At 45.6% G+C, this 24,731-nt stretch overlaps 2 protein-coding genes across 6 annotated transcripts in view; one reads left to right on the plus strand and one right to left on the minus strand.

Moving 5' to 3' along the window:
* The first annotated feature begins 295 nt into the window (after positions 1-295).
* Positions 296-9,442, plus strand: UCMA (upper zone of growth plate and cartilage matrix associated). Its single transcript, XM_081229826.1, has 5 exons — positions 296-434; positions 741-806; positions 891-986; positions 4,336-4,434; positions 9,069-9,442. Exons 1-5 carry the CDS (start codon positions 377-379, stop codon positions 9,164-9,166), a joined length of 417 nt encoding a protein of 138 aa, XP_081085952.1. The 5' UTR covers positions 296-376; the 3' UTR covers positions 9,167-9,442.
* A 5,619-nt stretch (positions 9,443-15,061) lies between these two features.
* The window catches only part of MCM10 (minichromosome maintenance 10 replication initiation factor), a 40,002-nt gene continuing 30,332 nt past the window's right edge, over positions 15,062-24,731 (minus strand). Inside the window, exons 19-21 of one of the 5 annotated variants that reach the window (XM_081227011.1) lie at positions 21,597-21,639; positions 21,411-21,510; positions 15,062-16,871 (exon numbers count right to left, since the gene is read on the minus strand). In XM_081227011.1, the coding sequence (XP_081083137.1) occupies positions 21,427-21,510; positions 21,597-21,639 (127 nt within the window). In that variant the 3' untranslated portion in view covers positions 15,062-16,871; positions 21,411-21,426. Of the gene's footprint in view, positions 16,936-20,842; positions 21,511-21,596; positions 21,640-24,731 lie in introns of those variants that run through there. The other 4 variants (XM_081227010.1, XM_081227014.1, XM_081227013.1 and 1 more) reach the window with 4 other exon arrangements.

Consider the following 24,731-nt stretch of genomic DNA (forward strand, 5'->3'; position numbering starts at 1 on the left):
GGCTCTTTGAAATTTGCCCTTGGTCTTTGGAATCCTGACTCTGAGGCTGGGCATTCCAACAGCGACTCCTTGGGTGCGGATCTTGGAAAGGCCACTTCAGAACTGTCCTGGCTGAGGCTCCGATGACAGACTCTGCTTTTGTGTGGTTTGCAAGGTGCCAAAAACATCTCTGGTGCTCTGGCAGGCGCGGCCAATGGAAGTCACGGCCGGGACCCCTCCCACTCCCCCCCACCCCGCCCCGCTCTGTGGCATCCCAGCCTCCTGCCTCTCTCTCTCTCCCTCCTGATCTGCCTGACACAGAAGTGAGGACCTGGCAGCCTCAGGCTCTGTAGAACCCTCTGTGTCTGTAGTTCCCAGAGGCTTGGTCTTTCCAAAGATGGCCTGGAGACAGCTGTTCCTGATCTCCTGTCTCTCGGCCGTTGTGCTCCTGTCCAGTGAGTATGCGGAGGCCCCAGGAGGGCCTTGGTGTTAGGTGAGGCTGCTCAGGTGGCCCAGGTAGAGGGGGTACCTACTGTTAAGAAGGCTGTACCTGGGTGTGTGTGTTTGTGTGTGTCTGTGTGTATAACACAACGCAGTACAGAGAAACCAGCATGCCTGGTGGTTTCTTGGGGAAGTTGGCTGTGTGGCTGGTATTTGAGGCATCCAGTCTCCAGGGCAAGTCAGGGCTGTCCTGGCCTGGCTCAGGGTGAGGGCTCCTGCTGGGGTGCGGCAGCCCTTCACGCTGTGCTCTCGTCCCACAGTCCTGCGGGAGGGGACTGCTGTGGCGGTGGACACCAGGCGGTTGGCAGGACAAGAGGTGCAGGAAGGTGAGTGCTGGGGCCACCCAGGGGGCTCCCGAGGTAGCCCTGGGGGGCATGTGCCAGTTGTGACCGGCTTCTCTCGGGTTTCAGGCGTGGAAGGGAAGATTTTCATGAAGGAATCAGATGCCTTGACTTTCCTCAAGAAGCGAGGCAAGCGGTCCCCCACAGCCCGAGAAGAGGTCAATGGTAAGGATGCCGGTGGCTCGCGTTCCTTCTCTCTCCCACAGTCAGCCGGGCTGCAGGGACCGCCCGGGACCAAGGGCTCAACCTAGGCCCTCGGGTCTCAGTGGCTGCAGCTCTGAATTGGAAGTTACATCACATTCCCTCGACCGTAGGTCAGTCTTTGATTGGCTATGCTGTAGGGGTAAGGAACAAAGAGGATAGGGCCACACTGAATGCACTTAAGTGTGGAATTGCATCTCAATTTCTGAAAGTTAAAAATGTTAAGGTCGGAGACGGGCGGCACTTCCCTGGCGGTCCAGTGGTTAAGACTCCCTGCTTCCACTGCAGGGGGCACAGGTTCCAACCCTGGTCGGGGGACTAAGATCCTGCATGCCACGTAGCGAGGCCAAAAAAAAAAAAAAAAAACGTTAAGGGGAAAGTCTATGTTCGGTGGAGAGGGGACACAATAGCTCAGTGTGTGCTTTCCGGGTAATTCATGGTGTACCCTACAGGCAAGAGAGCTGCACTCTCTGTAATCAGGGAAGAGGGCACGTGGGACCGGGAACTGGAAATGTGGGCTTGGTGAGCTTTGCTGCTAAGTGGCCTTGACCACTTCTCCCTGGGCCCATTTCCTTATTTATAAGCCCCTGAAAGAGTGGTGTTCAGCCAGCAGTTTTTTTTTTTTTTTCCCTAGGTTCTTTTTTTAAACATCTTTATTGGAGTATAATTGCTTTACAATGGTGTGTTAGTTTCTGCTTTATAACAAAGTGAATCAGCTATTCATATGAATATATCCCCATAACCCCTCCCTCTTGAGCCTCCCTCCCACCCTCCCTATCCCACCCCTCTAGGTGGTCACAAAGCACCAAGCAGGTCTCCCTGTGCTATGCAGCTGCTTCCCACTCGCTATCTGTTTTACGTTTGATAGTGTATATATGTCCATGCCACTCTCTCACTTCGTCCCAGCTTACCCTTCCCCCTCCCCATGTCCTCAAGTCCATTCTCTACATCTGCCAGCAGTGTTTTTAAAAGTCTTCACTTCCAATGCATTTGGGAGGCTTTTGAGCTCAGAAGTGTCTTCTTCTCAGCCTGAAGTAGGCCCTGGTATCCCCTGCTTGGCAGAGACCCTCATTTCCATGACCTGCCGACCCTTGAAGGGATTTGAGCTCTCTGTCCTTGAACTAGATTCTTCCAAGGACTCAGCTCTGACAGACTCTGAGTCCAAGGCTCGATTCGTTACTTATGTGTCTGTCTGAATAAACTCTTCGTGCCTCTCAGCACACTCAGCAAGGTAACTTGCTCAGTGAAAGTAACAGGACTGTTTGCAAATGATGGGCAAGAAGTGAGATGAAAATGCTTGGAGATGAAATCCCCTTTTTCTGTTTAAGTGGAGAAGTACAACCACACTGGGAAAATCTCCAGGCCTCACACAATTTGGGATTTAAAGGTTAGCAAATGTCAAGAAACACTGAAAAGACTGATGGAGTTTGGGCAGTTCTTGAGGGAAATGAGAGAAGCAACCTTCTGGCAGACTCCCAGCGGGGAACGTGCATGAATTTCAGAGGCAAATAGTTTCCATTCTCTAAGTGGATTCAGAACAATGAGATGCATGATTAAGCCAGAGGTCTGTCACCCGAGCTGGAAGCTCGGGGTTTCAGTCCTGGGAACCCAGGACAGCCCGGTGAACACCTAGGATGCACCTGAGTTAATCTGCTGTTACCTGGTCAACTCCGGTGATGGGTAGGACAATGCCCAATTATGTCTGAGGTTCAGTAGGCAGGCAACACTTTGATAAACTTGAATCTGGAACCAGAAAACAGGCAATTCCTATCTCTAAGCTTCTGCCAGACTAAAGATGTAAAGGTGTGAGGGCAGAAATGGATGAACCTAGAAACTTATTTTACGTTGGAAAATCTAAAATCTAGAGAGGTTTTTTGAGGGGGCTATATTAGAGCAGACGAGGGACAGCTGCACCTGCTGGTGAGATGTGACCTGGTAGCTCAGGTAAGGTTCCCTCTGGTAAGCTTCATGTTCAACAGCCAAGGAATGTTTACGTGTTCATAGTGACAGTTTTCAGTTATCACTGGGGGTATTTCTCCAACCAGAAGTGTACCTTCAGCTTTATAATGTGAAACTGGGACTCCTCATAAAAAAGTTTACAGCTAACTTTATTGGAATGCATTTCCTCACAAACTAAGGGATACCTGAGGTTGGTATTTTCATCATCAGGGGGTTTACCTGATCACCCCATATCCTGTACTAGTTATCTAGTGCTGTGTAACAAATGAGCCCCAAATTTAGCAGCTTAAAACCACAAACATTTATTGTCTCAGTTTCTGGGGTCTAGGCCCAGCTTAGCTGGTGGCCTCAGGCTCAGGGTCTCTATGGGCTGTAGTCAAGGTATTGGCTGGGGCTGCATTCATTTCAAGGCCTGATTGAGAGAAGATTCGCTTTCAAGCTCATGCACATGGCTGTTGGCAAACCTCAAGTCCTGCAGACTACTGGTCAAGGACACCAGTTCCTGCCATGAGTGGGCCTCTACACAGGACAGCTTACAACATGGCAGCTGGCTTCCCTCCGAGCAAGAGCAAAAGTGAGAGATAGATAGATAGACAGACAGACCGTCGAACCCAAGATGGAAGCCAGTCTTGTTTGTAACCTAATCTCAGAAGTCATATCCCATCACTTCTGTCATATTTTGCCCATTAGAAGTGAGCCACTAGGCCAATCCACACAAGGGGAGAGAATCACCTAAGGGCATGAATATCAGGATCATCTTAGATTCCCTCGACCACAGCCATCATTATGCCCTGTGGCAATTTCTATCACAGCAGCCATAATGCTGGGTGTAATTTATTTTCATATCTTTCTCCTTAAGTGGATCACAGGCCTCTTAGGCAGAGGGACAGAATCTTTCTTACTTGACTTTTTAATCCCAGCGCTTAGCATACATGCTGGCCATGATAGGAGCGCAAAGATGCTGAATGGACTTGCAGGTTAATTGATGTGAAATTAAGTTGGATTATTCCCTCATAGAATTCATTTCTATCATCAAATTCCTAGCTTCTAAGAGGCCCAGCATGCTTGGATACACCAATTCATTTTACACCTGGAGCTAAATGGCTTCACCTTTTGGGGGTCTGTCCTCTCACTCACAAAACGAGGCCGTTGGATGGGACGCTCCCCCAGGTCCCTCAGGTTTTAAAGTCTGTGTCAGGAGTGAACCATTTCAGTGAAGCCCTACTCTTAGCCCCTCACAAACAGCCCCTCTTGCACCTGATTAAGTTGCTCAGGCAGAATGATTAGTGTCCCCCTAAATGCGTGCGGCTGCCCCTATTCTTGGGGGCAACTCTCGCCTCTTCCTCTCCCCCAGCGGAGAACAGGCAGAAGCTGCAGGCGGATGAGCTACGGAGAGAACATTACGAGGAACAAAGGAACGAGTTTGAGAACTTCGTGGAGGAGCAAAACGATGGTAAGAGCTCGTCAGCCAGTGACTTCGGGGAAGTGGGGCTTTGCAGGAGAACCATGTGATTTGCCTGTACTTATCCCTAAATTTTAACTAGAGGAGGGAGGTAAGAGGAGGTCCACTTTCAACTCATATCTATGGGAGTCTCGGAAAAACAGGGAGAAAGTCACAAAAGTGGCTACAGAACTTGAGAAGAAATGGAAGAGGACACAACACCACTGGCTTGGAGACTGTGGGGCTGAGGGAGTTTTTGGTTGATCGTGTTTTCTCCTCCTACTTGGGTGTGTTCTGTCTTAGCACCTGCACTCGTGGCTTAGTTCCGGTTAGAGGTGAGTTGGGAGGATTTCAAACTCACTTTCAAGGGCCTTGGATTTCCATCAATGTCATGGCCCTAGGAACTGCCCATCCTGGAAAACCTAGGCCTTCATTTACCTAGCTATCATCATCAGCACCGGGTGACCAGTGGAAGCAAACCAGGACACGTGAACTCAGAAGGCTCTGGTCACGGGGTCCTGCTCTGTACCCTCCCCACCTCCAGCGTCAACATCTACAGCCGACGGGGTGGCTCCCCTCACCCAGAGCAAGTTTCTAAGGAATTTGCGTGTTCCCTCACCCAGGGGCCTCGGGAGAGTCTTGTTTGCAAAGCCTTGACCTTTGCTTCTGTGTCTCTCACCAGACAGTCAGCATACCTCATCCCCACCCTCTGGCCTTGGGAGACAGGGCTCCAGCCTCCTCCCAGGAATGCTGGTTTCAACCAGGCCTCTGGGCGTGGCGGAGTGTGGCGGGGGGAGGGAGGCTCTGCCTTTGAACCCCAGCCTCCCATGGGGGATCAGATTCGACTTGGTATCTATTAAGTGCCCTCAAGGGTCACCTATAGCAAAAAATCCATAGAACAGATAATTGGGATGAGACCAGGCAGGCCAATGTGTGTTTTTATTCCTTTCTTGGTCTCTTCCGAAACTTCAAGATCGAAATGCTTCCGAGTAAGTTCCTGGATGCAGGTGAGCTTGGACATAAGACCCCAGTTAAGGTGACCTTTGTTAGAGAGAGTCTGTAATTTCAGTTCCCAAGTTGTCAACCCCTTGCTTGCTTGCTCTGGTGGATTTGGGAGGTAATATGCCCTTAGGGCACCTCTTAGTGGAAAGGACACAATCACCAGGTATCAGGGGGCTGCAGGCCATGCCCATGGCCTTGCGGGTGGCACCTGGCTGAGCCCTACAGACAGGTGTTGGGCAGGATCCCAGCAAATCAAACATCCTGGGGAAAGCTCAGACTGTTGTAATTCAGAGGCAAATACTTCTGTTAAAGATGTGTTTACCTTGGTGGACAGCTTGGGGAGAAGCATTTAAAAAGTGAGAATGTGGCCTCTAAAATTCCTTCAGTGTGTTTTTTTTAAACTCATAGTATTAATAGCAGCATTTTATTTTGTGCATTTTTAAATGCTGCAGGTCCAAATCCCTAGCATCTGGATAAAAACCATTCCCTGTCTTCCCTCCCACGACGGATTAGGATGAGGGGTCAGGCACCTGGGGGGATGCCAGGTCCTCCACCAAAGCCAGAGGAGACCAAGGTCAGGGGCCTCAGGCCTCGCCCACAGAGGAGGATGCTGCAGGGCAGGGCCCGGGCCTTCGGGGACTGTAGTGACAGCAGCCGTTGTCACTGGCTGAGCACTTGCCCTACCAGACACTGTACTGAACCACGTAATCCTTACAACCAGCACCTCAGGTCTTACAATTTCCATTTCACAGTTTTAAAAACTCAGGCTTAGAAAGGATACATGAATAACCAAGGTGACGTAGGCAGAGAAGGATTTAAATGAAGGCGAGTTTGCCAGCAAAGCCCGTGTTTTTGTACCGAAGGAAGACCAAATGCATAGAGGTCTTGGACAGGTTCTTCAATGCAAGGACTGGCCCATGAGGATGGAGGGAGGGAGGGGGTAATGCAGAGCGGCTCGGCGGGGGTCACCCCAGCCCCCCCACCAGCTTGATGCAAGAAGGAGAGGCAAAGAGGTGCAGGGGGCCCAGCCTGGCCGAGGGTAAACGGTGACAAAGGTGAGACTCCCTTCAGCTTCCCCCCTTCCCTTGCCTCTGGCCCGGAACAGACCATGCAGAGGCCAGGTTGCCGGAAACGTGCACCGTGCGCAGCGCTCAGAGCCCTTCTCTGAGGCGCCCACGTTCCCGGTCGGTCAGGACCCCGGGTTCGGTTAGCTCTCTTGACTGACAACGTTGCCTATTCTCAGAATACTGGAGAGCAGCGGGTGATCGCTCTCTCCCCAGGTACTTGCTGCACAAAAGCGAATGCTGAGATACCACGGGTGACGGGCAGGACTTAGGTTTCCAGTGGAGGAATTTTAGGCAGGTGGTCTGAAGGGAGATTTCTGGACACCAGTGACCTTGCTGAGGGCCTGAAAACCCCACCTTAGTCAAAGGCCCCTCTACCAACCCACCCAGGACACTGGCCCTTGTCTGGGGAAGTGGGGGGGGGGGTGGCTAGAGTCTCACTCGGCTCTGTCGTGGCTCCAGCTTGTAACTCTACTCAAAACCACCGACTTCAAGGCAAAAACAACTGAGTTCTGCCTCCAACAGCTCAGGATAAACAGTGTTGAACTCCCACTTCCAAGGCTACGCGGTAGCAGCCCAGGTCTGCTTTCACCTTCAAAGCCGGAAGCCCGGGTCAGGCCATCCCAGGCTGGCTGCATGACGCCTGGCCACAAGTGGTCCCTACACGAAGGCTGCAGTGTCCAGGCCTTGGGTCTTTACCAGTGAGACCTTCCCTTTGTCTAAATGAAATGGTCTAAGAAAAGTTCGGCATGACCTGGGAAGAAAAAATCAACTTCTATGTCAAAATCATGCTCTCAGGATTGGCCAAGGGTAGCTGCTCTACGTGGCCTGAGAAAGGTCTGAACGGCCCAAGGCTAACAGCCTGGCCTAACTCTGAGCTCCAGGTTTCCTCTGAGGAACCAAGTCCCTACGAGGATTCTCAGCACCCAGGGTAGCGCTGACCCCAAGCTCACATAGAAGGAAACATACCCAGCAGACATGGCTCCTGAACACCCCGTGGTCACAAGGGCCCTTCCTGTTGCGGGCACCTGGCTCTCACAGGTGCTAAGGACCACAGGGACACCCACTTCCTCCACATCCTGAAGCCACCAGGCTGTCCTGTTTGCCCAGTGCCACAGAGGATGCGTGTCACTAGCACCAAGTCAGGGTCACAGGCTTTTTGGTGAAGCCCACATTTGAGAAAACAGGCAAGGAAGACATTTTGAGTTTTGAATCCTTGCTATTATCTTCTATTAACTTTCTATCCTCTCAACGTTTTCTCCAAATACTCAAAAAAAAATTGTGGTAAAATATCTAGAACATAAAATTTGCCACCTATTTTTAAGTGTACAATTCAGTGGCATTTAGTACATCCACAACCATCACCATTATTTATTTCCAAACCCCTTTTATCACCTCAAACAAACTTTGTACCCATTATGCATTAACTCCCCTCTCCTCACAGCCCCTGGAAACCTCTAATATATTCTCTATCCATACGAATTTGCCTATACTACATATTTCATAGAAGAGAAATCACACAATACTTGTCCTTTTGTGTCTGGTGTATTTCACTTAGCATGTTTCAAGGCTCATTCATGTTATAGCACATATCAGAACTTCATTCCTTTTTATGGCTGAATAATACATACAGACGTATCTATACATTCCTGTCTATCTATCATCTCACATTTTATCTATTCATCTATTCTTGTTTTAAGAACGGTTGGGTTAATGGTAATTCTGTTTAACTTTCTGAGGATGCTTTTTAAACACCGATAGCCTTGGGATATCTGCTCGCGCTTTAACGGTACCTAACAGTGAGTGACAGGCCGTCTTGAACTGGCATCAGGAGCCTCATTCTACAGCTTTACAAAGGCGTTATTCAGAAACATGTCTCATCAAAGACAGAAAAATCAGGACCTTCTTACTCATTAAAAACTCCCTTCTGCTCTTTTTAGCCTTTACTATGAAACATTTCAAACACATACAGAAGTATATAGTATAACAAACCCTCATATAACCATCACCCAGAATCAGGGATTATCAAGATCTTCCTGCACTGGCTTCATCCACCCCTTTCCCCAGTTAGCTTTGAAAACATAACTTTATTTTTAAAGCTAAGAAACAGTAAGAAGGAACACCTCACTCATAATCCCGTCACTCGAAATTGCCAATCATTTCCATGAGTTGTTCAACAGTATGGTTTGCGGTCTATTTTTCTGCTGCTGTGATTTTGGATTCTGTCTTAGTTGGTGTGTCTCTGGGCCAGTTCTGCACGCGGCTCTCCGCCCTTCACTGGCTGTACAGGGAAGGAGCGCTGAACTGAATACAGGACCCCGGCCTCTGCTCTCTTGGCAATCAGCTCTGTGACGCTCACCGATCTGGGCCCGACCTGTATTAACACGAGGCCTTTAGATTCGGCATCCTCTCGGGCCCTTCCAGCTGGGACATTCTGTCATCCATGCACGCAGGCACAGTGGTTCATGTCACGTGTCACAGGCGGCGGGGGGGGGGGGGGGGGGCTTTGGGTGGACTCGGTGGCTGCCCCCAGATCACAGCCCTCTATCCTCACACGACGACTTCATCTCTCGTCCCCAGAACAGGAAGAGAGAAGCCGGGAGGCCATCGAGCAGTGGCGCCAGTGGCATGAAGACGGCCTGTACCCGCCCTATCTCTACAATCGCCACCGTATCTGAGCTCAGCCCGAGGCACCCAGAAGATGGCACTTGACACACCCGCCCACCCTCGATATTTGGGCACCTCTTTTGCATACAAACAGGCCCCTTTCCAGGGCCTCAGCCTGGGGCCTTCTGTTCTCGTGGATGGAAACGCCCTGGCTTGAGCTTCTGGGCAGGTGAATTTCTGAGGTGAGCCAAGGCCTGCGGGGCATCACCCCTATGGTGGTTTCCCACTGCTTCGCCATGGTTCCCACAGCGAGACTCCTGGCCCATAGAACAATGAAAGAATCACAGTAGAGAGAAAAGACCACGTGTCTGCTTACAGTTTATGAATAAAAACACTGAGTCAACACTCTGTACCATCTTCTTGAATCTCACACTGAGCCGCAGCAGCTTGTCCCTCCCAGGTGACACTGGGCCTCTCACCGACTTGGGTGTCGGGAAGCTTGGACTCAGGAGCACTGCTCACTATTTCCGCAGCCTGTCTCAGCAGTCACGTGACCGGAAGGGACCTGCTAATGCAATTGTTTGGGAAAAACCATTCTCCAAGCCCAGGTGTTTCTCAGGTCTCTGAAAAGAGTCTTAAGGTTCGACGGTGGTTTCTTGATGGCACCACTCAGTGGCCAGGGGAAGAGCAAGGCCAGCTGTGACCAGAACCGGACAGCAGATAAGGGTTAGTTTTAGTGTCATCTCCTTTTTCTTCATAGTATTAGTTTGCTCGAGCTGCCATAACAAAGTGCCAGAACTGGGAGGCTTAAAACAATGAACACCTATTCTCTCACAGTTCTGGAGGTTAGAAGTCTGAAATCAAGGTGTGGGCAGGGCCACGCTCCCTCCTAAGGCTCCAGGTGAGGGTCCTCCCTTGCCTCTTCCAGCTTCTGGGGGCTCAGCTGTTCCCTGGCTTGTGGCAGCGTCACTCCAGTCTCTGTCGTCACTGTCACTCGGCCTTTTCTCCCCATGTCTCCACACACTCTCCCCTCTGTGTTTCTGTGTCGCTTCTTATAAGGACAACAGTCACTGAGTTAAGGGCCCACCCTACCAGCCTCAGTAACTTGATTACATCCGCAAAGACCCTATTTCTAAATAAGGTCAACACTCACAGGTCTCAGGGGTTAGACTTCCGCATATCTTTTGGGGGAAACAATTCAGCCCACAGCAGTGCCCTTTATTCCATCCGAAGGGCTCTGCCTTCCTGCCCCAGACTCTGCACTAGGCTGCTTCCAGCCTTGCTCCCAACTGCCTTCAGGAATTCCACACTAAGAACGCAGAAAACTCAAGAACAGCCTAAGTGGGCACCTCTGTGGGGTCAGCTCTCGAAGACAAAGCGGACTCTGGGTGGAGAATGAACACCCACTCCTGGCCACCTCCCCGCCCTGCTCCTGGGCCCTGTGCTTCTCCCTTGACTTGGGTCCCAGGCTGGCTGGTCCAGCCTGCTTTGGAGGCTGGGTTTCCATGACAGTAAAGGGCAACTTTGTTTTGAGGAAAAGCTGCTCAACTGTAGTAAAATCCCCCACCAGAGGTAGAACAATTAACTAGATCTGGACACTGTGCAATGAATGCAAAGTAATTTTTTAAAAGACTGGGATAAAATCTTTAAAAACATTTAGTGATCAGGCGATTATGCACATTCCAAGCCACCTCATGTAGAGCCAGCACTTTATCTGAAACCAGGTTGTCAGTGAACACCCCACCTACACGATCCACGTTTTCCCACTGGCCACCCCCGCCTTTGGGCCTGTCTTCAACAGACAGGCTCTTCAGGAAGCCCGCTGCCCCCCATGGCTCCCACTACAAGTACCAGGAGCTTCAGCTTAGAAGGTGATAGCAGTGGAAGAAACTGGCATGAAATAAAAACTCTGCAGGTGCCTCAATATTTCACTACTGTTTTTTCTTATTACCTGATGAGACTGAAATTATTTGGGAGGAATGAGTATTCCAAGGTTTCGGAGCGTAAAGCTGAACAGACCAAAAGGGAGTTCTGCTATATTTGTCCTCCATCTCTGCAATCTCTGGTCTACACTGGAGAAATCAGTCAGCTTGAGGGGAACACAGGTCAGAGATGGTCCTCTCTGAACTACGGGGCAGGAGCCTCACACACGCATCCCACCTGCTTCCTACCGAACCCTTGAAAAGAGCAGGACAGGGAGCCTTAGCAAACGGGCCAGACAGACCCCCTGGTCCAGGGTCTGTGCTCTCGGGGGCGGGGCTCCTCATGGTACCCAGCCACACACACAGATGAGAAATTCTTGCTACAGGCATGTAGGAACCACAGTGCCTCTGCTCAGCTCAGGTACTCGGGGAAGCGAGAGACAGGGTTGTCATGGGGCAGGTGCAAGTTCTGCTGACTGCCAACTCAGGTCCTGAGTCAGGGCTGCCAGCTGCCGGGCCAGCGATCCAAGTGGGCCTGTGCTCTACCCACATGAAATGCCCTCTTGGTTGACCAGGAGCCAGAGGCCAAGCCAGAAGATCCAGCCCCTGACCCTTTAGCTTGGTAACCCCAACTGACGAGGGTGTGCGTGCGTTTTCACACATGCAGATGTACAACAGAGAAAAGGCAAAGCACTGCTCTCTCACCTCAGCCAGGAAACAAAGGAGCCACAGTCTGGCTCATATGGTGACAATCACACACCCAGCGCCTTCTGACAGGAGGGCCAGGAACTAGGTGCACGGCAGTCGATGGAGTCTGACTCAAGGCCATACTCTGTAGCCACCTGGCTCACAAAGCCTGTTGCTTACACAGGAGGGAACGCCGGGGCCATATAGATGTCAAATACCAAGAATGGCCTCGGTGAGTGGCCGGTTTAAAAGAAGAACAGCCGTTCCTTGTTTGTTCAAGAGCCCGGCTTGGCACGGCAGCTCTAGATAAAGAGTTCTGGCAGAAAGAAGAATTCTATCACCTCCTATGACCCCACCCTTAACAAGGGCCCCATTATACCTCCGGGTTTTAGAATTCCTTCTCTCAGAACCAACTGCAGCCATTTCCTGGGTAGGGAGAAGGATGCCAAAGGAAACATGACCGGAGTCTGGGTAGCCGAACTGCATAGGAATTAGTAATGGAGGATCTATATTTTCAGAGACAGGCTTTGTCAAAAGGGTGGCCTTTGGGACATTCTTCTAACTAACTCTTCTCTGTTCTTTCCTCACCATCCCCAAGTCCTTTAGGGGTTCCAGGTAAGTGGTGGAAAACAAATTTTGTCAAACGATGAACTGGTTAAAACTCATTATTTTTTTCCACTAATTCTGTATGTTGTCATTTTATTTTCTTCTTCACCTTCTCCTTCTTCTTTTATTTTTTGAGCGTGTGTGTGCTCCAGGGGCGATTGTGTAACTTATTATCATGTGCTTTTGTTTACTTAGATTTCTGGAAGGAGGTGGTAATTTTCCTAAGACCCAGAATGATTTAAAAAAATTTTTTATACAACTGTCACATGCTTTTTAAAAAAATTTAGTTGGGAAAATTCATTTCTAATTCCTTTTCAACCATTACATTCTAATTCTTTGGCAAGTTTTTCATAATTTAAAAGTTCTTAAGGGATTTGTCCCAAAGCAAATTGGTTAAGTATGGATATTCTAGTTCACAATTGTAACTGGTATACTCTGTGATCTTACAGTGTACTACCACTTTAAAAAAAGTTTTGTCCACTTTCCACGTTATTTTGATTTTTTTAGTTAAAAATATTGTGCATAGGTAATGTATACACATGATTTAAATTTTTCACAGGACAAAAAAGAATTCAATATTCTTTCCCTGTCTCCCAAAGAAAACCATCATCCCCAAGTCTTGAGCATCCTTCAAGTGACCTGTGCACATCTAAGTATCCAGATATACTTCTTTTCCATTTTTATTTTTAAACTTTAAAATGCATTTTTGACCAGTGATGCCTACTTTACATATTAAACTAATTTTCTACCGCTGAAAATCTATATAGTAATTTACAGTTAAGCAGTTTTCATAAAGCCTTCTTAAAGAAAAAGCTTCCTATGGGAACGGCAATATTTGAGGGGACATGATTTAATACATAAAGCAAAAGTGAAAAATATTTCCCTAGATAATTTCTCATTAATTTAGACCCTGTAATAATGAGTTTCAAATAACACACTAGTGAGCCTGAACCATTTAGTGTGCAGGCTCCCAAATTAAAACTTTCTAAATAAAATGACAACGTCATTAATAGGAGGCAGTGAGGTCCGGGAGCCTTCGAGTACGATTTTATTAGCTCTTGTTTGGTTTATCATGTACCCAGCACAGAATTGTAGTAGCAAGGTGCAAGATATTTTCTATTTTGTAAGCGGATTTAGATGGTAAAAAACCCAAATATACCGTTAGATTGGTCCCTTGAAATCACTGCTGAAAACAAGAGAATAGTACATTCCTTTAGTAAGTCACTGAAGACAGCTTTTCTTGTACCTTTAACTCAAAGTGCCCGAATGACACACAACTGGACACTACTTTTGTTTTGGCATGATTAATAATTATGTAATAAAGTCAGCATCACCACCTGAAAATGGACTTAGCTCAGGACTTGAATCCACTTCCTCCTCTCAAGGTTGAGCCCACTAATGCTCAATTGATAACATCACTCCAGGGAATATAAGAGAAGACAAACAAAAAAACCCCACACCATTATTTAGAGATCTTGTCCAACCTTACTCAAAATACTTCCTTGATACTTAATGGTGAAGGAAAATGCTTTCCTCCTCAGACTGGGAACAAGAAAAAAAAGTCATACAAACAGTAAATGAAATGTTAAAACTTCTCAGGCAACAAGATCCCATATGAAAATCTTAAGGAATGTATAAAAAAGCTGCTATATATACTAGTAGGTAAGTTTGGCATGGTCCCAGAACACCAGGCCAATAGACAAATATGCATTGTATTTCTGTATACTAGCATGTATGCAGAATAATAATTGGAAATTAAAATGGAAAAAAATACTGTTTATGACACCATCAAAACTATTTAAAAATAAAGACAAAATATATATACGATCTGTACACTGAAACCACTAAACATTGCTGAGAAAATTAAAGAAGACCCAAATAAATGGAGAGGCATATTCATAGATACAAAATCTTAATATTAAAGATTAAACACAATCCTAATAAAAATTTCAGCAGGGTTTTTGGGGTAGAAATTGATAAGCTGATTCAAAAATTTACACTGAAATGCAAAGGACCTAGAGTTGCCAAAACAAATTTTAAAAAGAACAAAGCCGGAGAACTAACACTACCTGATTCCAAGACTTATTATATAGCTATGGTAATTAAGACAATGGTACTGGTGTAAGGCATGACATTTAGATTAATTTAACAGAACTAAGTCCAGAAGTGACCCCAAAATGTATGGTCAACTGATTTTTGACAAAGGAGTGAAAATAATCCAATGAGGAAATTATAATCTTTTCACTGAGTGGTGCCATAACAACTAAATGTCCATTTGGAAAACAAGGACCCACAACCCTTACCTCACAGCTTATACAGAAATTAACCTGAAACGGATCATAGACCTAACAGTAAAAGCTAAAACTATATTTAAAAATTCTATAAGAAAATCTTTGTGATCTTAAGGCAGGTAAAGATTTCTTAGCTAGAATACAAAACACATGAACCATAAAGTGATAAAACGGGCTCCACCAAAATGACAAAAATGCTCTTTGAAAGACACTGTTAAAAAAATGAAAAGGCAAGCCACAAACTGGGAGAAAATATTCACCATACATATATCCACAAAAAGCACTTGTATCCAGAACATAGAAAGAATTCTTACAACTCAACCCAGTAAACAAGTAAACAGATACGTCACCAAAAAAGATATACAAATGGCCAATTGCACAGGAAAATATGTCATGAGGGAAATGCAAATTAAAACCACAATGAGATACCACCATACACCCATCAGAATGGCTAAAATTGAAAAGACTGACAATACCAAGTATTGGTGAGGATGTGGAGCAAATGGAACTCTCGTGCACCATTAGTGGGTATGTAAAAGGCCACTTTGGAAAACAGTTCAGCAGTTTCTTATAAAGCTAAACATACTTACCAGAAATCCCACTGCTAGATATTTACCTAAGAGAAACAAAAACATATCCATAGAAAGACTTATACCTGAATATTGCTAATGGCTTTATTCATAATAGCCCCAAACTGGAAACAAGCCTACCCAAATGTCCATCTACAGGTGAATAAACAGTGACATATCCATACAGTTGAAATACTCAACAAGAAGAAATGAACTATGGACACAGGCAATAACATGGATTTATTTCAAAATATGCTGAGTGAAGCATAAGAGTACATTCTGTATGATTCCATTTATATGAAACTCTAGGAAAGACAGATCTAAACAGATTGTAAACAGATCAGTGATGGATGGGACCAGGGCATGTGGCCTGACTGGGAAATGGCAGAGGCAACTTTTTGGGGGTGGTGGGAATGTTCTCTATCTTGCTTGTGGTGGTGGTCACGTGGATGTATAAATTCATCAAAATTTACCAAACTGTACACTTAAGATGTGTGCCTTTTGCTGTGTGAAATTTAGCCCTTAATAAAGTTGACTTAAAAAAATACCAATAGAGAAGTCTCTGCTCAAGCAACATTACCACAGACTTGATTGCAATCCTGGTTTCTTCCCATAGTTTCAAATCACTTAATTTTCTAATCTGCAAAATGGGGACACTCCCAATCTGGCCCTGTTTTGGGAAATAGTACACAGTTGCTCCTCGTTATTTGTGGATTCCATGTTTTTCCAAATTCACCTAATTGCTAAAATTTATAAAAGCAATAAATGTGGTGTTTTTGTGGTCACTTACGGACATGCACATGTGCAGACCGACGAGAAATCTAAGTTGTTCTCAGCTGAGGGAGAATGACAACTTCTGCTGGTTTCAGCTCTGATGCTGTAAAAAGATGTCTTTTTCATGCCACGTTCATCACATTTTTGTGCTTCTTTGGCGTATTTCTGCTGCTGAAAATGGACCACAGGCATAGTGCTTAAGTGTTCCCGAGGGCAAGAAGGCTGGAATGCACCCTCTGGAGAAAAAGCACGTGATGAGATCAGCTTTGTTCCATTAGGAGATACACTGCTGTCGGCTGCGAGTTCCATGTTAATGAATCGACGATACATATTAAAGTGTTTTTAAACAGAAACACACATAATACAAGGTTATGTATTGAGCCGGTGAAGAAGACGTGACCAGAGGCTCAAGGGAACCTAAGCCTATATTTCCTCTAGGAGCAGTGATTGGGTATCTGCTAGTTCAGCTGGTGACTTTATGAAACATAATTACTGTGAATAACAAAAATCCACTCTCTCTATATTTCTAGTTCTTTCTTCCTTTCTTTGGTGAAATGGCTTTGAGTTTTCACCACCTCGATTACTGATGTCCTGCTGTTCTCCAAAATGCAGGTCCATTTTACTGGATACATGGTCTGACTGTGCAGGACATGGCAGGCCTCTTCCCCATTCTGATCCGGAGAGTTCAGCTGTGTGGCTATATTGTGTTTCTTTAATCTTCTAAAATTCCACAGCTTTTTCACAAACTGCTGCCGACTTATGCCAACTGATTTCTTCCACCTTGTGTGCCTGTTATTTTCTGTAGATATATCACCGTTTCTTTCTTCAATATTGGCAAATACAGAACCTCATTTTGGGGGTCAGTCATCCTTTAGAGCGGTGCTGTCTCCCAATCTCTCTTCATGGCATCTGAGGTGTCTGTTTTATCTGTAAGAGCAGAGGCTCTGATAGGCTGCTAGCAGTGACAACTTCGGCAAACAGACTTACTCTCCTGAGTTTAAACAATTAATGTCAGACACATTTAATCTCTTATAAACAGCAAGGTTTACTTCTATCCTCAACGTTTACACAAGAACCCAATCGTTCAATCACTGCCTGTCAACTTAGTTATATCAACTTGTAATGTTTTTAAAAGTTGAAAACTGGAAAAAAAATTTTTTTTTTCCCCCGGTACGCGGGCCTCTCACTGCTGTGGCTTCTCCCGTTGCGGAGCACAGGCTCCGGACGTACAGGCTCAGCGGCCATGGCTCACGGGCCCAGCCGCTCCGCCGCATGTGGGATCTTCCCGGACCGGGGCATAAACCCGTGTCCCCTGCATCGGCAGGCGGACTCTCAACCACTGCGCCACCAGGGAAGCCCTGGAAAATTTTTTAAAGTGGAAACTTTAAATGTTTTAAGTTCCCTTTGGGGACAATTCCACACCAATCATTCAGAAGCTTCTTAGTTGCTATTCTGGATCACTGTTATCTACATTAGTTCAGTTTTCCTTTTGTTGTTTGGAAAGGGGAAGTATGGTTTAACAAAACTCAAGAGAAAGATGACTTTCTTTAAAAAGCCACTTAATTCCTCTAAACAGAAAAAGGCATAGGGAATTCCCTGGTGGCCTACTGGCTAGGATTCCGGGCTTTCAGTGCCGTGGCCCAGTTTCAATCTCTTGTCGGGGAACTGAGATCCTGCAAGCCCTGTGGCCACGGCCAAATAAATAAATAAATAAATAAATAAATAAAATAGACCAAAAAAGAAAAGAAAGGAAAAAGCCATAGAAAAATAAAACCTATTGTGAAGATCAGAACACTGTGATCAACCACAAAGGACATGGCCAGTTTTTGTGTACTAACTTAGACCACCGTGTGCTTACTCTCTTCTGATGGCCCATGATTATACAATAATCTCTACGTTGCCAAAGACAGCATAAGAAAAAAACACACATTTTGGATTTACATGAAAGCATTTAATACACATTGATAAAGAAGGTGGTAGGATTAAAGACTGGCCTCACGATGAATCATATTTTCAATGCAAACAAGTAAGTGCCCCCTCCAGCCCACCCATCCCTGAATATTCTAACACACACACACACACACACACACACACACACACACAAAGGCAACCCCAGTGGAAGCCCCCCAACACCTAGAGTAACTGAGAAGTAACTCAATTATATTTTTAATTATTTAAAATGTAAAAATCAAATTTAAAAACAGAGGGCATCTAGGTTCAGCTCACCCATGACTTATACACAATATACAAGTGAATCTGGACTCTGACAACACCCTTGGTTCAAACAAGAACAAGTTTCTTACACAGGAAGGGGCTCCTCAAAGAGCAACCTGGCGTTCGGTGTCCAGGCAGCTGCTCAGTTGTGACCTACTTCAGATCCATAGCTCTCTTTTAGGTTTATGGGACAAATGCATCTACTCAAAATGCGCCATCAAAAATATCAGAATTTCAAGTGCTTTTGGTTCTTTTTGAAACTTAAACATTTTCTCTGTTAAGAATTAAAGAAAAAAACCACACACACCCCTCCTGGAAAGTGAAATACTCCTAAAGATGTAGCTGTAAGGATGTGACCTTAGGGGGAACACAAGGGTCAGACACAGCACCTTCTATGCATGGAGAGCAGACTTGGATGAAATCTAAGGCATGTGAAATTTATTTCTGGCTCTCGGAAACCTAAATCAACCATCTCTCACAACCACCTTATGTCCCTACTATAATACCATCTTGGGGGAAACCTAAACTATTCCCAGCTAGAGTTTAAATCCCAATATAATAATCCTACCAATTGACCCAATCTTTAAGTGGCATTCACTTGGGTCAAATGGTATTTGGAAAATCAGGTCGCCCAGGCAGAGGACTCTCCTAAATGGAATTTTCTGGTGGCAACCTGCGTGAGGTTTGACCTATACTTCTATTTTTTTGTTTGTTTGTTTTAACAATTCAGAAAACATTACGTTCCTTGTATTCACGGTTTGTAAAATCCGTCCACCCACCCAACACTCACTGAGCACCAGCAGGGCAGCACTGTGTTTGGCACCTGGGAATTGAACCACACTAAAATATACAAGCTAGCAGGTGACATGGATAAACAAACCCATTACAATAAGCTCCCTGCCAGAGCAACATTCAAAATACAGCAACAACCTGGAGGAAGGAGCATCGACTACTCCCCGGGACACGGGGCAGGCGTCACAGAGAAAGCAAAGCTCAAGCTGCTTATCTTGTTTCTTTCCTTTTCATCATGACATCTTACGACATAAGTGACAATACAGAGATGAGCACTAGTCTCCATGTACCCATGACCCGGCTTTAACAATTAGTAACTCAGCCACTTTTGGTTCACCGAAACCCCCGTCGCTGCCTTCCATCCCTTTAGTTTGCTTTGAAAGCCAATCCTCGACATTTTTATCATTTCACCCATAGATACTGAGCTGTGTTTGAGGAATGACCTGGAAAGGATCTCCCATGAGTAACATTCATCTCCCCATCTGTTCTTCTGCGGTCACTCTAACAGAGTCATATACCCTGATTCCTGACGGTGACTCCAAAGCCTGGGCTGGTTCAGGGCAAAGACCCAAGACATTATGGGTGCCTCTGAGTTGGCCGAAGGGCAAGACGGAGCTGACCCAGTGAAACCCCATCCTGCCTTATCTGGAATGCTGACTGCATTCTTCTGGCCCTTGGTCCTCATAAAATTGCTATTTCTTCAGAAGCATATTGAGCACCTAATGTTTGTACAAAATGGTAGCTACAGTCCACATTCCCATGTGCCCTTAGCAACCTCTGGGGGAACCTCAGACAGTACGGGTCTTGCCCTGTGGGCCAAGCTGCCCCAGAGTTGCTTCCTGTCACCGCCTTGATCTCCCTTGGGTGGGAAGCCTGGTGCATCTGAACGTCTGGGCTGTCTGTCTCCCACCTCTTCAGAGTTTCCCCTTAACATCCATGCAGTTAGTTACCTAACCCGGAACGCGACCCTGGGCTCCCTCTCCAGCACAATCTGTCTGTTCCTTTAAGGCCATCCACCACTGTCCACCTCCGTCATCACCCTTCCGTTCAGGCCGCCGTTCCTTTCCCTCAAGTGCTGCCATCTGCCAGCATCGTTCTGCCTCTAGCACCCCTGCCCCCACCTCATTCTCCACGCAGCAGCTGAGTGGTATGACAGAAACCCCTGCTGAAAACCCTCTCGTGGGTCCCAGCACACACAGGACCAGGACCCATGTCCTCACCACAGCCAAGGAGGCACTGCAAAGTTCCGGGTCTGCCACCGCCTCCTTCTCCAGCCTCACCTGCGACACCGCCTCCCAACCCGCAACCAAACTCTCCTTTCAGGGCCTGTTTTCTCGGTCTCTGTGCTCTTACCTGGGAAGCGTAACAAAAGCCGCACCTACTGAGCCCTTGCGCATGCGCACCATCTCACGTGAGTCTGCGCCACCGAGACATCATCGCCTTCGTTTTGCAGACGGGGAAAGTGAGGATGGGCACCTCGGCTGAGGTCACAGAACTAGCGAGCGGAAGGGCTGAGACTCGGGCGTAACCACGAGTCCCAGGCTGCCCCTCACCCTGCATCATGCAGCGATCCCCGACCTATAATTCTTAACGTGTATGATAAAGCATATCTGCAAATCCCAAACTCCAGAAGATTCTCCTTGTGGGATGTTTCTGTTCTCCAAATGGGCTTCATGGCTTCTGAAATTTTATGTTTGTTTTGGCTACAGCTTTCACTTTCTTTAAGCCACATTTAAATAAAGCCACATTTTAAAATGATGAGATTTTAGGCATTTCCATTACAGAGCTCCACGATATTGTAACAACAGCACAGAGACAATATAGATATGAATTGAAATGCCAAGTGGGTCAGTGACTTGATTTCCAAGAACAAAATAGAGGTAACAGTAGAATCAACAGAAGGAACCCGGCTTTTAATATCAATACAGCAAGGCTATATCAAGGGCGACGGTCATAATTTTCTAGATGGCAAAACATTATATTATTTTTAGACTCTGAGAGCTCAAAAAAACATTTCAAGACCATTTAGTCCAACCTTCCTCATTTTACATATGAGGAAACTGAAGCCCAGAAGTTAGGCAGGTTACCTGAGCTAAATTCATTCTTTTGTCTCTGGGTGTCCCTATAAATACCAGAACCTTACTGTGATCAAGAAGCGACACTGCATTCTCTACAACCCAAGAGAGATAAACACAACTCTCTATCTACCTTCCAGTTTGGGGCATAAAAACTGTGTGAATTCTGCCATCAGTACTGAGAACAGGGAAGACAATGATACCTTGAATTTCCACTTAAAGGTCAATGTTAAATTTGATGTTAAACCAACACAACCGAGGAAGGAGGCAAAGTTGTAGGCTTAGCAAGTATTCGTTCTGACTGTGTAAATCAGGAACACGGGCAATTCAGAGCCAACACTCTTGCTTTTCCAGAACCACAAGAAGCAATGTAGGCTGTGGGTACCTGTTTGAAGTCGGGGCTATTTAAGGCTATTCAGGAATTTGGCATGTTCTTCTCCTCTTGGTAACAGGGTTTCTCCTCCTATCTTTGGACCTGTCTTTTCCTAGAAAAATAAAAATAGTTTAATAAGAAATGGGTCAATATTATTTGCATGGGTCACTAAAACCCATCACCTTGCAGATGACATACCTTTAACATTCCGTCCCGTTCCCACTTGAAGAGGCCACAATTACTGAAACAGAAAAGATGGGATTGACTCAGAAGTGAGGTTATGGGCCCATACACATGAAGGTAACAGTGCTCCCTGCACTTGGGGGGAGATCTCCCCCATTTAAGCAGAAGCTGATCAAGGTGACATTCATATTCCAGGCTATGCTCTATTGCTACTGAAAATACTCCAGTGATTTGAGAAACCGTCTTCAACTCTGCAGTAAGCTAGATACTTCAGAGAAGGAATTTCAAATGGTAGTATAACAGGGCTACACACGCTATAGGTGGTGAGTGCGAGCTTGGTTTCTAGTGCCGGTCACTGGGAAGACCCTTGGATTGAGGAAGCCAGCCTACAGGTACGTGCAGCCTATGGCTTGCCCCTTTTTCTCCTGTTCTGGAACTAAAAGGCTGTGATAAGAAAGGATTACTCTTCCTTCTGGTTTGAACAATCCCCCCCCTCCCTTTTTCAGCAGTAAGAACAGGGAAGACAGTGCTATCTTGATTTTCCACTCAGAGGTCAATGTTAAATTTGGTGTGAAATCAACACAACAGGAAGGAAATCTTTTCATAACCCAAAGATTTTTCACTCAAAGGGCCTGGAGACTCTCATTCTCACTTTTTAACATGGTAGGTGAATCCAACCCTGAGGAGGCATTGGGATGCTATGGGGAAAGCTCATTGTCTATGAAGTTTACTCTGCAGGACAGAGAGAGAAACAGAAAAGAAATATAGTGAAGCCGTGGGACTATGTCTCCCAGCAGCTTTGGATCTGAGAGGGTCCGGGCCGTAGGGGTCACCCCACCAGCCTCATCCTTCCTCCCTATCTGGCTTAGACTCCACTCCCGCCCTGAGCATCAGCTGCCCAAGGACTTAGCCCCAAGCCTCTCCACCACCTTCTCCAGCTAGAGACCAGCTGAATGTCTACTGAGAGACTTTCGTGGCCTTCGACCAGATCAGTGATGATATTACGCACAGCTTACTGTCAGGGGTGGGCAATTATAATACAAGGGCCAAATCCAGCCTGCCACAGTTTTCGTGAGGTTTTGCTGAACACGGCCAAGCCTCCTCGTTTGAGCATCACCTATGGCGGCCACAAGAGCGGTGAAACAAACCACAGTGCCTGCCTAATATATTTACTATCTGCCTTTCACAGAAACGGTTTGCCCATTTCTGCTCAAGATCAAGAACTGACAAGAGAGAGACCAGAGAAAGCAGATGTTAACAAAAATAACAGCGCCCCCTGGAGGCTGAAAGGCATCGTGTTCTTCCATGTGAGTTGTACTTACTGCTTGTCCTCAATGCGCACACACTTCTCTGATAATCAAATGTTTTACACAAGCTCTTGCTGTTACAATATTTTGGAGAGAAGTCAAATATCAATATACAAATAGCTACTTAGAACAATTCTAACCTAGACTGTAAAAAGATGCACAAACCAGCTCCTGACAAGGTGATGAACGAGCCCCCACCCTCATCCCAAATCAGCTTTGGAGAAACTGGAAATGAGAGTGGAGTTTGGGGTCCAGGAAATAAACAACAACCAAAACGAAATGAGTGAACAAAAAGGTAGTGAGAATATCCTGGTGAAAAGGTGACAGTGAGATTGCCTCAAATTCCAAAGAATCAACATCATACAAATTATGTCCTTCAAGAATAACGCAATAAAGTTAGAAATTAATAACAAAAAAGATAAAATCAATCCCATATATATTACTAACTCTTAGGAAATCATCCAAGACATTTAGAAATAATTTTCACTAAGCATCAAACTTTGCAGGTGACTGCTAAAGCAGAACTACTTAGAGGGAAATAGGAGCTTTAAACTGATTTATGAGGGGACTTCCCTGGTGGTGCAGTGGTTAAGAATCCGCCTGCCAATGCAGAGGACACGGGTTTGAGCCCTGGTCTGGGAAGATCCCACATGCCGCGGAGCAACTAAGCCTGTGTGCCACAACTACTGAGCCTGCGCTCTAGAGACTGTGAGCCACAACTACTGAAGCCCGCGCACCTAGAGCCCATGCTCCGCAACAAGAGAAGCAACCACAGTGAGAAGCCCGTGCACCTCAACGAAGAGTAGTCCCCGCTCACCGCAACTAGAGAAAGCCCATGCACAGCAACAAAGACCCAACATGGCAATAAATAGATAGATAGATAGATAGATAGATAGATAAATAAATAAAACGCTGTTGGAAAAATGGTGCCAATAGACTTGCTCAACTCAGGGTTGCCACAAACCTTCAATTTATTTAAAAAAATTGATTTATGAGGCAACAAGAAAGGTTACAAACTAATAAGTTGAGTTTAAGCTTTTAACTGAAGAATGTACACAAAACGGTACAAAGCAAACCCAAAGAAACAAGAAGTACATAAAGATAAAGGTGGAAATCAGGAAAACAGAAAGAAAATCAATAAATGTTTAGAAAACTAAAAGATGGTTTTCTGAAAAGGTTAACAGAACGAAGAGACTTCTATCAAGGTTGACTTTGAAAAACAGAAGAAAAAAACAACAGAACAAAATATAGTAAATACCTATTAATAAAATATAGCAAGTAACAGACTGAAAAAAGTACATTAGGGACAACTAAATATTAATAAGTTTGAAAATTTAAATGAAATGGATTCCTAGAAAAATATAAAAAGCTGGAATTGGTAGAAAAGAGACCATGAAATTGAAAAGGTAATCAAAGCCACCCCTTTCCTCCAAGAACAGGGCCTAAATAATTTTATAGCTGAGATTTACTAAACTTTCAAGAAGTAATTGCTACTTGATATGTTATTTCAGGAAGCTGCCCAATTCATTTTATAAGGCTCACATAATCTTGGTTCGAAAACGAGATAGGTCTATGTAAGAAAAGGAAAAAAAAGGTCTAATTCCCTTATGAATAGATATAAAAATCACATATAAAATATTAGCTAATTGATTATAACAGTGTGCTGAAATAAAAAAGTCATCAAGATAGGTCGTGTTTATCCAAGGAATAAAAAAGGAAAGTTCAACTTCAGAAAAACTTAACAGTGTAATGTAGCACATTGATAAATCAAAGGAAAATAAGATATCTAACAGCACTCATAGTGAGTGAGGAAGGGGACAGAGAAATACATAAATTAGGAGAG

The sequence above is a fragment of the Mesoplodon bidens genome, assembly GCF_964165515.1.
Source record: "Mesoplodon bidens genome assembly, chromosome: 3".
Classification (NCBI taxonomy): domain Eukaryota; kingdom Metazoa; phylum Chordata; class Mammalia; order Artiodactyla; family Ziphiidae; genus Mesoplodon; species Mesoplodon bidens.